Source organism: Trematomus bernacchii, unplaced genomic scaffold, assembly GCF_902827165.1.
Source record: "Trematomus bernacchii unplaced genomic scaffold, fTreBer1.1, whole genome shotgun sequence".
Taxonomy (NCBI): Eukaryota; Metazoa; Chordata; class Actinopteri; order Perciformes; family Nototheniidae; genus Trematomus; species Trematomus bernacchii.
The window spans coordinates 7,913,611-7,929,376 of NW_022987720.1; the positions used below are offsets into that span (position 1 = coordinate 7,913,611).

Sequence of the window (15,766 nt, forward strand, 5' to 3'; positions counted from 1 at the left end):
AAAATCAATTGATCTAGCTTGAAATATTTTCTTCTTTGCACTTTTACACTTCATATATGCTTTATTGACTTTATGTTTTTAATTATTAATCAATTGTTTATGTTTTTATTTGATAATCTATTGTTTCTGTTGTTTTATTCTAATGTTATTAATTTTGAACTATTTCTTAGTTATCAGCAACTCTTTTGATAATTTATTTACTATAAATTGTTTTACAAACAAAACTGGGAAAACGTTTTTGGTTCCAGCTTCTCAAGTGTAGATATTTGCAGTTGACATATATTAGGGTCAATATAATATTATACATACAACATTTTGGGCTGCTGGTTGGACAAAACAAGCAAACTGTGGACATCTACATTGTACCCAACAGTAATAAAAAAAAACTACAATATAAATGAATACAACATCCTCACCATTTTTCACACAGACATGTTTATTTTGAAGGTTCCCTCTGTTTCCGGTCCTCGCAGTGGCTAACTGTGGCTAGCTTCACTCACTGTGCAGCTCTCTCCCTTAGCCCGCCGCCGTGGACAATTACCTTTGTTTCCCGGGACATCTGTAGGACGGAAAGGACACCGGGCAGCAGCAGCCGGGGCGTATCGATCTCTCATCCGGTCAAGATGAATATCTTCTTCCCACATTAAGTTCCAGCATAATGGAAGCTACATACCGAGACAGTCGGTTCAGTTACATTTCCCCACCAGACTCCATTATAAATATAGTAATATAATATTGCTTGATTTATACACGTGTGTACATTCTGTAAAACATAAATTAAAGTTTGTCTTAGGAATCATTGCTGCTTTCTTTTTAATTCGGCATAGACCACCAACCACTTCAAACATATATAATAACATTAAGTAAATAATAGCAGCACTACTTAATTTCCAGGAAAATATCATTCAACATTCCTAGGTTTTTACCAATGACTATGGTTTAGTCTTTGAACTAACAATGTTCCTGTCAAATGGTATACATCTCTGTTCGTGATACTTATTGGAAAAAAGTAATTAACAGCTAAAGTTAAAAGTGACCTTCGTTTCTTGACATATCACAACTCATACAGTGTTTATTCGGCAAAAGTGGTTGAGCAAAGTAGTTTGAGGTAGTTTATGAATGTTCTTAACTGCTCATTTTAGTTAACTTAGCATTAGCCTTATGAAGCTTAGTTGCTTTTGAACCCATTTAAAGTTGTTTCGATTCGGAAAACGTTGCTTCTTGTCGTAGTACATAGTCATTATTGTATATAACCAATGTTTACACCAAAAAAATCTAAGTTATAGATTCAGTTTTCCTGGTTTGTGGCAGAAATAAACCGTTAATTGTTTGTCTACCATTTTGAAAGCCTTTTTAACGTTCACGTTCAACAAGTGGACAGGCGAGGGGAACCAATCAGATTCGACCAAATACAAAAAACGTTTTGGGAAATTAAAACATTTGTATTTTGCCCTTTTCTTGTTGTTTTAAAAGTTGTTTCCCTTACATATGACTTTAAGAGTATATGAACGTCAAAAACTCAACAAAAAGACAGGCTGAATCATGCAAACAAATAGTAATGTACCCAAACGTCAAAAATCCACCTGGAACAACTATAAATACAACACAAGTAAATGTTATTGAGGAACATTCATGTTACAGTAACATTTACTAAAAGTTGATTTATTTAGTTTAATACCAAAATGTATCCCTTAAAATCGCATCTGTAAAACATGTGATTCAAATAAACAGGCTAAACAAAAGTATCTTTTACATCAGAAGCAATATCATTTATCAAATCTCAATGTCAGAATAAACTTCAAATCTGAGTCAGTGTTTGATTGCTGAAACTTGAATTAAAGATACTTTAATAGAAAAAAAGTTTTAATAGAAAACTGCAATGATTACTTTCAAACACACGCAGAATAACATTTCTGAATGAATGAAATATGGAGAGACAACTTCTATATTTTTATATCTAGAGGTTTTAAGAAAAGTCCTTTTTATCAATATTTAAAAAGGTTTATCCTCTGTACAGTGGCCTTTTAAGGACATTAATCGCCTGATCTTTACGTCATAACTGACATGTTTTTCGTGTAGAGCAGCCTAGGATAAAGAACAATGTTTTCTGATGAACTAAAACATTCAACAGAATTTTTGTTGTGTGTTTAACAGCGTTCCCTGAAGGCACCACGGTGTCCCAGCTTCTTCTTCTTCTTCTTCTCTGGTCATTTTCTCCAAACCTCCTCCCCAGAAATAAATGTGGCTTTGACGTTGAGGGTGTCATCGAGCAAAACCAGGTCTGCAAACACAATAAATGGATTATCGTTTCCGTCTGTACGCTGCAGAGAGAATGATTTATCTTCCAGTAAATCCTCACCTGCGTCCGACCCAAAGTCCAGGTTTCCCTTCCTGTGGCTGAGACCCAGGAGTTGAGCGGGATGCAGCGAGGCAGCTTCCAGAGCCTCCTCTACACTGCAGCCTGGGCGTATAAGAAATTGAAAGAAGATTAGTTAAGTTTGCAAACAATTTGGTTATCTTTTAACAGTGAGACATATTAATGCCTGGGGAAAATTGGGTTTTGTTACAGTTGCTCCATTTCAATTAAATCAAAAATAATTAATTTATTAAAATATGCAGACTGTACTGCAATATATAACGACAATAGATATGTAAACATATTAATATTCTAATATATACAATAGTGAAATAATATTGTTTCTGAAAATAAGATATATACAATTGTGTAAAAAGTGTTTAACGCTGAGTGGCACAATTAAGGTACGTCAAAATATAGCTTGAAATATATATTCTAATACTGTATTAATGCCAAAGTGGTATACATTTTACACAATTGAATTGTTTTTGCAGATATATCTATTTTTTTCTCTTTAATTTGTCTCTTTATTTTTGTATTACTTGAAATGTTGTCCAGAAGTTAGCTGTAGTATAGGTTATGCGTAAAGTATCAGTATCATTTTGTTTGTTGAACTATGTATTCTTTTAAATTGTCTTATTTATTGCAGGATTCTTGATTGAATATTGAAAATAATTTTGATACTATAGAACGAAGATGTCCTGTCCAACCTCAATGTTATTTTGTGATCAATTGTCCTTATTTCTGGTTCTGACAAATCATTTTTGGTGACATATCTCAGTATTTTCTGGGAAAACAGAGACGTGTATAGGTTTTCCAAAATGTGTAATCTCTTATTTTGTTGCATAAAAACTCACCTGAAGCATGTTTAAAGTGCCGCACACACATATCCATCGTGGCTATGCTGCCGCTGAGTGTCTTAGTGCCTATAACACAGAAAGATTTCAGAACATGTATTTATTTGATAATACATTTGTGTTGCCTCTATAAATCCCTCATAGTTGGTTTCATTGCCAAAAGAAAATGTGTTACTTTTATTTTTCAAACCAAGATAGGAAGTAGAGACCTGCCACGTAGGCATGGAGACCCTGGATCTCGATGACCAGCTGACCCAGAGTGTGACGACCAGGGGGGAGCCCCATCGCTGTGATCGCATCCGTCACCAGCACCAGACCTGAGGGGACACACAGACAAGAGGACGGGAGGTGATGTCAGGACAAGGGCAAACTCTTACTACCAAACACAACAACAACAACAACCATGATCTCTACTGCCTACTGGGCCAAAGAGGTTAGGGGCAAAAAGAGTTGCAGCATGACCTACAAGATACAAAACAACCACAAAAAGATTCACAACTTCCACAAAAGAATGCAAAATGTCCACAAAGAGACACAACAAACTAAAAATAACTCACAAAATAGAGGCAAATCGTTTTTGACTGATAGAAACAAAAACAAAAAAATGCAAAACAACCAGAAAGAGATGCTTCACAAACCATAAGGAAACAACAATAATAAAGACACAAAAGGCTACCCAAAGATGCACATTGTCTACAAAGAGATACAAAATAACCAGAAAGAGAAAACATACCAGCACGAAGAGATGCAAATGTACCAAGAATAAATGCAAAACAACCAAAAACAATAGAACAATATCTACAAAGAGGTAAAAGGTACAACTAACTTAAACAGACACAAAACAACAACAAGACAAAACAAGACCACGAAGACATGCAAAATGACCAAAAGAGATAGCCAAAACGTCACTGCACCGACCTGAGGGGTGGGCTCTGTGTGCGATCCTCAGCGCTGCAGGGTTGGTGTGGATCCCGTCAGCGATCATGCCGTAGTAAACCGTCCGGCCTGCAGGGACCTGATCACTGGTCAGCAGACCCACGATACCAGGGTCCCTGTGGTGGAACTGCAGAGCAGACAGGAGGAATTCATGTGAGCAATGACATCAGGAGTGAAGGGAGTACTCAGATACTCTAATGCAGGGGTCAAACTCAAGGCCCGGGGGCCAAATCCGGCCCGTGACTTCATTTTCTGTGGCCCCACAAGAGCTTGCAAAGAATATTATATGTTTATTATACGGTTACATGATGATTTACAGAAGCACGTTTCCCATAAACTACATGTCCCACAATGCATCTCAAATTAGACTTTTTTTTCTTCTAAATATGCCTTTTTTCTCAGAATTTGACTTTTTTTTTTAAATGTCACTTATTTTTTTTTATTTCGACTTTTTTTCCAGAATATGGCTTTTCTTTTTAAACATTTTGTGACATTCTCACTGAAGAGACTTGCAATTATTTGCCCCAGACTTCTGCTTTCAGACGTAGTTAATTATGAAGTTATTACCCTATCTGATAATAATCCAATGCAGAGGCAATAATGTAATATAATACATTATTTTATATATATATATATTTATATTTATATATGTATTTTTATATAGTCTTAAAGTTACAACCGGCCCTTTGAGTGCAGCCCTAATGCTGATGTGGCCCGCGATTACATTTAGTTTGACACCCCTGCTCTAATGCAATAAAAGTACTTATACCACACTGTAAAAATATGCTCTTACAGTAAGAGTTCTGTATTGAAATGTTCCGTCAGTCATAGTTTAATCAAGAAGTATTAAAAGAAAAAAAATGTGCAAGGCTGTGACAAATTAAATGATTGTTTATGTAAATAACCTAATATCACAACTAATTTGACTCAAGGGGTTACACAGGTCAACTAGACATAGATGACAGATCAAAAAAAGCCCAAAGTGACACCTTCACAAAGTACAGTAAAGCATAAACAAAGGGAAAGTCGCTCCACTGTGATGTAAAAAAGATACTGTAAGTTATTTTATCAAGAAACTATCTTTAAATAATGACTTGTCATTTGTTGGACTCACAGGCAGCATGGCATTGAAGAGGTGGGTGATGAAGGAGGCTCCGTGTTGAACGGCCTCCTCCGCCTGAGACATGTTGGCTACAGAGTGACCTGCAGGAGCAGAAGCATTCTGTTAATAGAGCCAGAGGAGCTAAATGCAGCGAACAAAACTGCATCATGTGTTTTTTATTTGTTTACATTTGTGCATCCTAAGGATATGTGTAGCTTTTATTTACATTTAAATTTTTTGGCTGTGTGACTTTTTATTTGTATTGCAAGTGTACCCTCTGTTTCTTTCAAATGTACATAATAAAGTTGTTTGTAATTTGAGGTTTCCTTGAGCTTTTTGGATGTGAGTAAACGCTGCTCACCTAACGACACCGTGATTCCCTTCTGGCAGAGATCCCTGATCACCGATTGGCTGCCGTCCAGCTCCGGAGCCAGTGTCACCATGGCAACGCTGTCCAGGCCGCCGTAGGTTTCCATCAGGTCCCTGAACCCGCCGCTACTGAAGGTCCTGAGAAACTGCTCCGGGTGAGCTCCTTTCTTCTCCAGGCTGATGAACGGGCCCTCCAGGTGAAATCCTGCAGACAGGAAATATACAATTATATTTATAAAAAGATAGATACAGATAATACAATATTTTAAATGGTATGTCTGCCAATGTTGGGGTATATCAAAGCCTGATGTATCTCGGTACTGTCCTACTGACACAAATACTCTCTTGAAAAAATTTTGTTACATTTGCAGATAAGTAGAAAAGTAGAACAAAGCAAAGATTCAGAAGTCCTAACATTTGGGAAAAGAAGGTTGTGGTTTTATTTCAACTCAATCCCACAAACACCGTCCTTTTGACACAAATACTCACTAGAGAAAAAAGTCAAGCAAGGTTGAAAAGGACAATTATAATTTTAAAATGTTTTAAATGAATTTAATTGAAAACATTTATTTTATTTTTATTTTTTTTTATTTACTTTATATTTAATTTTTATAATTCTAAAAGTTACCAGACATTTTGTGGGGGCAATTCAACTTTTTATGTAAAAATTGATAAAAAATAAGTAATATTTCAAGAAAAAACAAGCTAATATTTAAGAAAGAAATAGAAAGATAAAGACAATCTTAATAATTCCTTCTTTTTGTTGATGAAGCTAAACAGAGCCACCGATAGGAAGCAAGACCATTTTAAGAAGCAATAACAAATTGTTGGTTTTTATGTTTTCATGGGAAGACAAAACACAACATAAATATACAGAATATATCCAGACTAATCCTCTAACATGATTCAGTCAGATTACACCCACCAAGAACTCCAGCTCCATGCGCTCCTCCATCTTGAACTTTGACCTGAGGCAAAACCTGAAACACATTTTGAGTAAGATTCTATTTTGTAGAAATACACATTTATTTCAGTCCTTATTGGAAATCCAAAACAATGCACATGTTAATATGTTTATAAATAAATAACATGAGGCATTTCATTTTAAGGGTAAAAAACAATATCCCTTATTATACCTCATCATATTCTAGAGCTTAACGATTTGTAAAAGATATCTGATTACAATTATCTAGTCTGATATTACAAATGTGATATGATCCACAATATTGTAGGGAATTATACTTTTTGTATAAATATTCTTATTCTTTATTTATAAAAAATAAAATATATGAAAATTAAAAAATATATGAAAATAATTATGGTGTGATTTTTGCCTTTAAGCATCTCTTACGATTTGGATTTTGCAGTAATCAATATTGTGAAATGAATTCATTCTTATTGATTGCAAATAGTTTGGTGCTTGATATACAAACAATGCAGGACCTATACTGGCTATCCCTCCTCTGGTTCCTGATGTGGAATAAAGATTTAAAGCTGGTTATAAGTGTTACCTTGTGGTAGACGTGGGGGGGCGAGGTGACCAGCGTGGGGCAGAAGGACGTCACGCCATGCTCCAGGATCTTTTTGGCCACTAAAGAAACTCCGCTGCCGGCATCGTCACAGGCCTGAGAGAAATCGATCCCGTATCCTCCTGCAGAGGAAATGACATGTTTCATCTGAATAATCTCCAAAAGGAAGATTCTCATGGTTTGCTCATTAAGCTTCAGAGTGGTTTTTGAGTTGCAGGTTCAGTTTTTAGTTAGGGGACCAAATTAAAAAAACATCTGCGATCTCTCTGTGAACTTTTATTTAACCTTTTTTTTTTAAATCACAGATGAATAGAGTGCCACAGTGCCACAGTCCTAAAACCCGGAAGTAAGTTAGCATTTTACCTACTTTTATAATTTTCGAATCATAAATCTATCGATCATAAATCTATCGATTAGATTGATGATTAGAAAATTACAAAAGTAGGGTAGACATGTGGAGATTATCCGACTGAACAAAACGTGATCTGTCTCTTCAATGTGTCTCAACCACAGACCTTATTTCCAGCTATTTTCCAAAATCCTATGGAGAAATTGCATTGGTTTTTGTCGAAGGAACCGGAAGGAGTTTACTTCCGGGTTTTAGGACGCGTCACTGCACCACTCTATAGACACTGATTGTAAGTTGCAGACATAATAAAATATTCATAATTGTTGCAGATTAATGTATTGATCTATAAAGGTTTACCGATGTTGGTGTTCAAACGAAAAAAATATTACACATGATATGACAGAGCAGAAGCTGAGGTATTTAAATGTTTTCTTTGTCTGGGGGGGGGGGGGGGGGGGTTTACCATTGATCTGAACGTCTATAAAGCCCGGGGCGATGATGCTGCCTTCACAGTCCACACACTTGTCGGCGTAACCGTGCTCATCGAAGAAAAGTTTCTCTGGATCTAAAATCTTTCCGTCACGCACCCACAGGTCCTCTCTGCATGAAAACACACACACGCACACACACACACAGGTACTTCAATAAAGTATTTCCATTTTAAAATACATTTAAAACATGTAATTTTTACTCCATTAGATTTATTACAGTTTTCATATAGCTTATGTAGAGCAGGTAAGATACATGTACAGTAAGAAAACATCAGGATGCAGCATTCCTTTATGAAGAACATTTTCCCTTCTCTTAGACTAAATATTGTCTTCAAAAGAACTCTTGGATCAGCTGGAATATGTATCGTCACAAAACCCAAGAATAGTTGAGTTTCTAGAGATATGTGGTTCTCATTGGACAGTGAAAACGCTACAAGAATATGATGATCCTATAGATTATATTGCTGCAGATTAAACTAAAATGCAACATAATGCAGCAGTAATAATACATCAGAAACATCATTTATAATAGTTTAGTGTGTGTGTGTGTGTGTGTGTGTGTGTGTGTGTGTGTGTGTGTGTGTGTGTGTGTGTGTGTGTGTGTACCTCTGCAGACAGTGGTCTCTCAATATCCTGCAGTTGATGAACTGAGTGATGGGAGCATCGGACACTGATTTGTTGGATGGCATTTTTTTGAGTGGAGTGGATAAGCTTCCTCTGAGAAACACAGCAGAATAAATCAAACACTCCTCTTGGGGTGCATAATGTGATTAAATGTAACACTTAATGACAACAACACATTTGAAAATCAAAGTTCCCAAAGATCCCACCTTAAAAAACAAACGTGGAAATTAGGGCTGCAACTAACAGTTATATTAATTTCAGGACATAACCTAAACCCCTGCACCTTAAATAGTGGTTGCTGCCAATTAATCCACATTTAGATAATTTAACAAATGCCTTTTTTAAAGTGTGTGTTGACTTGTAACCCTTTTGATAATTACTGTACCATCTGAAAGACATGTCTCAATCACTTTATCTGATGATGCACCAGTATTAAATCATATCTAAAATCTTATCAGTGTAGGTGCAGCAGTTGACTTTGACCTCTGGTCTTCTTGTTGCTACAATAACTGTCTCTGGCTCTGGTTCTCTGGGGGGAAATGCACAACACCAAACTCCATGCAAAAAAACAGTAAATTAAAGCTTTTGATAGCTCTGACCTACTTTACATACCTTGAGAGACAAAGACGTAAAATGTCAACACTTGGAAGAGTCCAGTAGTCAACTCGGCATACACTCAATGTTTAATTCAACACGTCCTCCAGTAAAATATGAACTTCTTCTACCGCCACACCGTCGCTCTGCTTCCACACAAATACAGGAGATAGCTATGTTAAAACCCCATATTTTATAACCGAGTTCGTTGACAGTACATTCCGTATTTCCCTTCAGATATTTTGACTTTAGCAGGCAAAACTTAAGCGAACTGTTGTTTTACAGTGTTAAAGTACTTATCTAGATGTGGTACCAGCCCCAGCCAGGAGCGTTTTCAGCTGATTCTGTGGAATAGAAACAGGGGAAACGGATGTCATGTGACGAAACGGAGCTGCAGGTCAGCTGATCAAAAAAATAAAATAACTGTCCCAGCAGTTTTATCATTTGAATCCTGCTGAATACTGTATTCTGACACTATACTTCAGTACAAATACATTAATGCAGTTGTATTGTGGCATTCCTTCATTTAAAACCACAAGTTTGATATTTTTCAAAATACATTTGAGAAATGACTGCAAAAATAAATAAATATGCAAAATTATATTAACTGTATTCACACAAAGGAATAGCTATGCAGTGTGTGTGTGTGTGTGTGTGTGTGTGTGTGTGTGTGTGTGTGTGTGTGTGTGTGTGTGTGTGTGTGCGTGTGTGTGTGTGTGTGCGTGCTCAGAAACGAAAGGCGCACGTAGACACTAGATGGAGCTAAAACACAACACTAGTTATTTCCCCAAATACAGAAACCTCACTTGACTTCTCTTCTAAAACCCTTTGTCAGTGCCATGAGTTCTGTATATGTATATGCATTAGTACATGATGCTTTTGAAGCAGCATCATGTATGTCTATAGCTACCTCTGTTATTCATATCTTATAGTCTAAAATGTTGTTTTGTTCTGATTACATCCTTTATGGAAAGCCAATTCTCTGCAGGTTAAACACGTTCGGCTTTGATACATTACTGATAATCTTTCTCTACGTTTACTTGTGTGGAATCTTACAAATGTAGGACTTTAACTTGTTATTTTGGCTGCTACTAACGACTGTTTTCATTATTGATTTACCTACAGATTGTTTCATAGATGTATCATTTGGTGTACAAAATGTAAGAAAAAAGTAAATAAAAGTCTACCCCAGTAACTTAAAGCCCAAGGTGATGCTTTTAAATGTCTTATTTTTTGGTCCAAAACCCAAAGATATTTGCTTTAATATGAAAAAAGAGCAGCAAATATATAACAATTAAAGGCAGTCCTGCATGAGTTACTTAAACGATTGAAGAAGAGCTTTCTTTTCTGTGAATCTACTAATCTTTGCAGCACAGTGTGACTCATGAAGCTTTGACTGCAGCTTGTACTTGTAATTAAGTACTTTTACAGTCATCTTTTTATACTTTTAATAAAGAAATCCTTTGCTCGCCCAACAGCAGGGAAACGTACAGTGTTAAAACAGCAAAGGCTTACACATTAAATACATATAGTAAATTCAGAAGCTTGGTTAAATGAAGTAGCAGCATCATAAAAGTAAGTGAACTAGTTGGCAGAAATAAACAGTATACAGTATATATTGCAGTCAGTAATCAAGTATTTCTACATCAAAGTATTTGTCCTTTGATCTCAGTAGAGTACTGCTGCCACACTGTACGTTTGCACACAGTGCAGGTGCATGACCACTTATCGTCCCACCTGACTTGAGGTTAGCAGGACAATGAAGTTAAACCTCTGCAGGATATCTTCACACTACCAGGAAGTAGCTGCACCAACCTCTGTCTGCAGTCCTAACCCCCCCCCCCCCCCCCCCCCCCCTTGCAGCAACCCCCTCCCCATTCCTGAAAGTCAACAATAAACTACGTTTCCAGTAAGCCGGATACCTCCCAAAGGCCTGCTCATCCCCATGGAGACCACTACGAGGGTCCGCAGGCCTGCGTCCCCTGGCCAAACCCGGCCACCCATGAGGTGGGAGCAGCTATGGAGAACTCACATAAGTAAATACATATACAAGTAGTAGTACAATAATGCTGCTGCAGCTGATCTACAGTCTGGAGTCCTCACTAACACTCCAGCTCCAGCTCTGAGGTCTTTACTCTGACTTCCTTTCTGCCAAATACTTGTTACTTCAGAAATGTTGATTATCTTAAAACACTAAAGGGTTAAGGGCCATGATATGTTTCCTATCTTCTGCTACATTATGAACCATGTAGATCGAATTCCCCTCTTCTTTATAACCACTGATATCAGGTAGCATAAAGAGGAAAGACTCAAGAAGGTACAAGTACCTTAAATGTGTCTTTAAGTATTACTTTAAAACACTGGAAGAGAAGGACAGAATATATTTCCCCCAGTATGGATCAGAAAGATCTCCTCAAAGCGTCTCTGCATGGACATAAAGAGGATTCTTGGCCGGTGAGTATTTGCGAGGAGAACCAGGACTGGTGTAATATATTTTACTGTCTCCGTGTCCCCCTCTTTTGTGGGCTGTGACGTCAGTGTTCCCCTCAGTGACACAGTAGCTTTGTTTTGGAGTCTCCACATCTCATTCACGGCCGCTTAGCTCAGAGTCCGGGGTCTGCGCAGTGGCCTTTCAGCATCCAGACTCCTTAATCCTCCAGTTTTTTAAGGCCCTGAATAAGCAGCCGTTTGTGTGCTAGGTTTAGGGGCGGCGGAGTGCTTCTTGTTACGCCCAGGCCTAGGGGAACCTAGGCGCAGCACAACATTGCCCTCTCCCCACTCTTCCCACTCCCAAGAAATGGTCAATGACACAAGAAAATGCGTTTGGTAATTTTAATTACCTGTTTAACGGGAAATGTCGACTTGCAAAACAATTGCTGAGGACAGAGAGGGGACGATTGCTGGCAAGGTCATGGTGAAAGGTGACACTGCTCACATTTGGAGTTTGAACACAAACAACAATATGAGTTTCTTCTGTGTTCGTCTTATATGATTTTAAACTGAACATTTTTGAGATTCAAATATGTTGTTTTCAGCTCACATTTCTTGACATTTCAGAGACAAGGTTTGGACAAGATAATAAACGGGCCTATTGGCCCCATCCTCCGGTACGGTGGCCAACAGGTGCAACCGCTTTTAAAAGGGCCAAAACATTTACATTAGGAGAAACACGCTGCAGTTTCACAGTTTGACACAATTGTGCCAAAACTAATGCAAATGAAGAAACATCTTCACCAACTTCACAACACATGCAAAGCATTTAGAAAACATTCACTAACTTGACGACACATGCGCAGCATTTACTAAAAGCACCGCGTAAACAAAAGAGATTTGTATTTGCAGTGTTTCTTTTATGCAAGAACCCTTGCATTTGTTTCCAAGTTGATGATGTTTCTTCATTTGCATGTGTTTTGGCACATATTTGGTGCGTGCTTGCACCTGTCAGCCACCGTACTCAGGGGCCCAACAGGTGAGAGACCCTGTTTGAGGTAACTGCTAAAATGTCCTAGTTGGAAGTTACAAATAGACACAAAATGATCACAAATAAACCAAAACTAAATATAACAAAAACACATAATATGATCACAAAGACACGCAAAACCACCAAAATGTGAATTAGGTAAACCAAGAAGAGACACAGAATGTTTAAATAAAAGATGCTAAATAACATAAAAGGGAAACAAAAAGACACACACTACAACCAAAAGAGAAACAAACACAAACAGGTGTAAGACCTACAAAAAATGGAAATATTGAAATACAAAAAATTGAAAATGAAGAAAGTATCTATATATAAATAATAACACAAATAGGAACCAAATATAAAAAATAATATATATATATAACTTCTCTACATGTATAGAAGTTAAAGTTTAGATGTGGACATTTGAGGTCAAAGTCATCCAGATGATCTCCACCTCTCCTCCTCAGCGACACCGTCACATCCTGTGAGATCTGACGGGTTTGGATTGTTTGCAAACAGAGGTGGAGGGCTGGAAATAAAAGTGAAATCCATTAGCAAACAAAGCCCCAGTGAAGCGGCTTCACACTCACTAATCTGCTCAATCTGTTGTCGTTTGTCCTCAATGACCAGCGGCCCTCCTCCCCTGCAGCCCCCCCCCCCCCCCACCCCCGCTCCTCTCATCCACGTCCTCCTCCTGGTTTAGATGTCTGAGGTAAGAGAACCACAGCACAGACAGTTTCCATATTCATATACTAAAAGGGCCTAAAAATGTCTTGTGTGATAATCAGTCAAGCAGGAAAACATTTCAATGATTCACTAATTATTAAAAACAATTGTTGCCAACAACTTTTTGCTGGTGGTTTACACTTGATTAATTGATCATTAGTTTAAATGTACCTTTAAATAGTATTAATTATTTGTATTATTTATTTTCCTTTTTTTAGTTGTGTAATAATAATACTTTTATTTGATCTCTTAATCTTATTTTATAATCTTGTAATTGTATTTAATGTTAATCTCACTTTATTTTATTTAAATTTAAATGTTATGTTTTATTATATTTCTTTTCTTTTTTAATTGTATCTTAATCTAATCTTATTTTATCTCGATTTTATTTAATTAAATGTCATTTATTTATATTTCTTTGAATTTTCTTCATCATAACAATCCAAGTAATTAATGTTTATTAGTCAGATAATTAAACTTGATGTGACTTCATGTTCAGTCTGCAGCAGCATAAGGTCTCCGTGTATTATTGTTCTAGAAAGCTCTGGATCTCCTGGAAGGGGAGTTTACAAGAAGTAAAGGGGGAAGAGGATAGAGGAGGGGGGGGGAGTATCTCCTTCTTCTCCTTTCCCTTTCTTCACCTCACATCCTCCCCCCATCACCCCTCCACCCTCAGCAGCTCAGGCCTGTTTGCATTCCTCTCAGTTAATAAGTGTTTGTCTGATCCCTGGCGGGGGGTGTAAAGATCACCCCACACAAACACCTCCTCCTCCCACCTGACTCACCCAGCTGTAAAGACAACAAGGAGTGATGCTGCGAGGAACAGAGGGGGAGGAGGGGGGAAGGCGTCATACACGCTGCTCAGCCATTAACTTTATAACAACCAGCAGGCTGCAACAATACATTCAGTACTGTGGACAATCCCCACAGGAGCAATTTGGGGTGAAGTGTCTTGCACAGGGACACAACGACATGCTGACTGCAGTGCCGTGGGACTCGAACTTGCTATCCCCTGATTCGAAGTCCAGCACACTACCCACTGAGCCACAGCCTACATGCAGGGTAAACACACGGCTGAAATCCATGTAAAGGAAACATCTAAAACACACATTTAGGTGTTCATTTTTATAACTTATGCTGTTTGGGTCGTAGATAATTTCAACAAGAGTTAGCGCGAGATGATGCCATGTTTGCAGAAGAGTTTGGAACCTAGCTTTATCCAATGCTCACATTTCTGTCCTGAAAAGGTAGGCAGATAAGCCCACATTTATTAAGATCATGCCTCATGTGCATATTTAAACATAACATTTCAGAAAACTTGTAATACAAAAAATAAGTGTCTTAATGTTAGTAGTCATCTGGGGAAGTTTTGTGGTGACCTCTTTAGGTTACATCTTTTAAACAAATATTACAATACATATCGTTAAAGGCCATTTTCTCCAATTCATTTTTTCTCTCTCTCAGCAAATCTCCACTTCAGTAGCACTTACACACAGCAACAGTTTCATTCCAATCTATACTCTGAAGCTTTTTACAGAGGGCTTTGTTCACATATCAATGAGCCTGATTACAAAGAGATATCCAAAATCCCAGAGGTAAAAAACGTTCACTCTAACATGTGAACAATGTGTATATCTAGACATTTCACCCTGTTCACTTGTATCGCAAAGGTAAAGCCATAACTGGCATTTTACATAAATAACAATAGCCACGGTCTCCTTGTGTTAAAAGTTAAAACCTTCTGTCAGCTTAAAGTGTCCGTTGGCTGCGGCGTCACTTTCCTCACGTCAAGTCAATCATTCCTCAAGTAAACAGGTTATTAGATCACATATTAAACCCAAACTGAGTCTCTGGCGTGGTTTTTTATCCTGATTTCGGGAAAAGATCAGGGAAATGTCGAACAAAACTGACTGCGAGCGAAATGCAAACGTCATAGCCTTTTAATTTGCAGGACTTTACTGGCTACTAAGGCCCCTTCATAGTGAGCAAACTATGTTTTTCTTTCACAGATTTTGAACACCAAAAATCATGGCTATTACATTTTTAGTAGTAACATTTATTAGGATCACCTATGGGGTCTGTTACTAACATTAACGGACAACAAAATACATTCTGAGATATCATAATAGCAACACACAACAAAGAATATAATGTCAAGTCAGGGTTTTTTTCCTGGATAGGTGAAATGCAGTCGAGGACGAGGGAGGGCTCCTCAAACAGAAGCTGGAGCGGTGATAAAACACGGCTCCATATGAAATCAAAAGCTGCCATTTAACACTCCTGCTGCAGCACCCTGATAGCAGAGAGAGAAAAGAGCAGGTTGTTAAAGAGCAGGGCCAAAAGACGGATGGACGGATGGACGGATGGACT

The 15,766-nt window shown here is 37.6% G+C and overlaps 1 protein-coding gene across 3 annotated transcripts; it reads right to left on the reverse strand.

The window, feature by feature from the left end:
• Nucleotides 1-1,743: 1,743 nt before the first annotated feature.
• On the reverse strand, nucleotides 1,744-9,560 carry amdhd2 (amidohydrolase domain containing 2). 3 transcript variants are annotated; one of them, XM_034143672.1, is made up of 12 exons: nucleotides 9,226-9,560; nucleotides 8,596-8,706; nucleotides 7,962-8,098; nucleotides 7,132-7,271; nucleotides 6,546-6,600; nucleotides 5,613-5,825; nucleotides 5,264-5,352; nucleotides 4,132-4,276; nucleotides 3,423-3,530; nucleotides 3,214-3,282; nucleotides 2,360-2,461; nucleotides 1,744-2,281 (listed from the first exon to the last, which is right to left on the reverse strand). In XM_034143672.1, the coding sequence occupies exons 2-12, from the start codon at nucleotides 8,676-8,678 to the stop codon at nucleotides 2,208-2,210; spliced, it is 1,215 nt and encodes a 404-aa protein (XP_033999563.1). In that variant the 5' UTR covers nucleotides 8,679-8,706; nucleotides 9,226-9,560; the 3' UTR covers nucleotides 1,744-2,207. The 3 variants fall into 3 exon arrangements, 1 of the variants encoding a protein (XP_033999563.1); XR_004556950.1 differs by lacking the exon at nucleotides 1,744-2,281 and having other exon boundaries at nucleotides 3,389-3,530; XR_004556951.1 differs by lacking the exon at nucleotides 1,744-2,281 and having other exon boundaries at nucleotides 2,437-2,461; nucleotides 3,404-3,530.
• Nucleotides 9,561-15,766: the final 6,206 nt, after the last annotated feature.

Bases quoted from the DNA above. Each gene is read 5' to 3' on its own strand.
- amdhd2 (XM_034143672.1), bottom strand. From the start codon at position 8,678: ATGCCATCCAACAAATCAGTGTCCGATGCTCCCATCACTCAGTTCATC. The intron at 5,826-6,545 runs GTGGGTGTAATC...TCCTGTCTGCAG, and splicing joins GCATGGAGCTGGAGTTCTTG to GATTTCACCTGGAGGGCCCG. The intron at 4,277-5,263 runs GTGAGTCCAACA...TCTGCTCTGCAG, and splicing joins TCTTCAATGCCATGCTGCCT to TTCCACCACAGGGACCCTGG.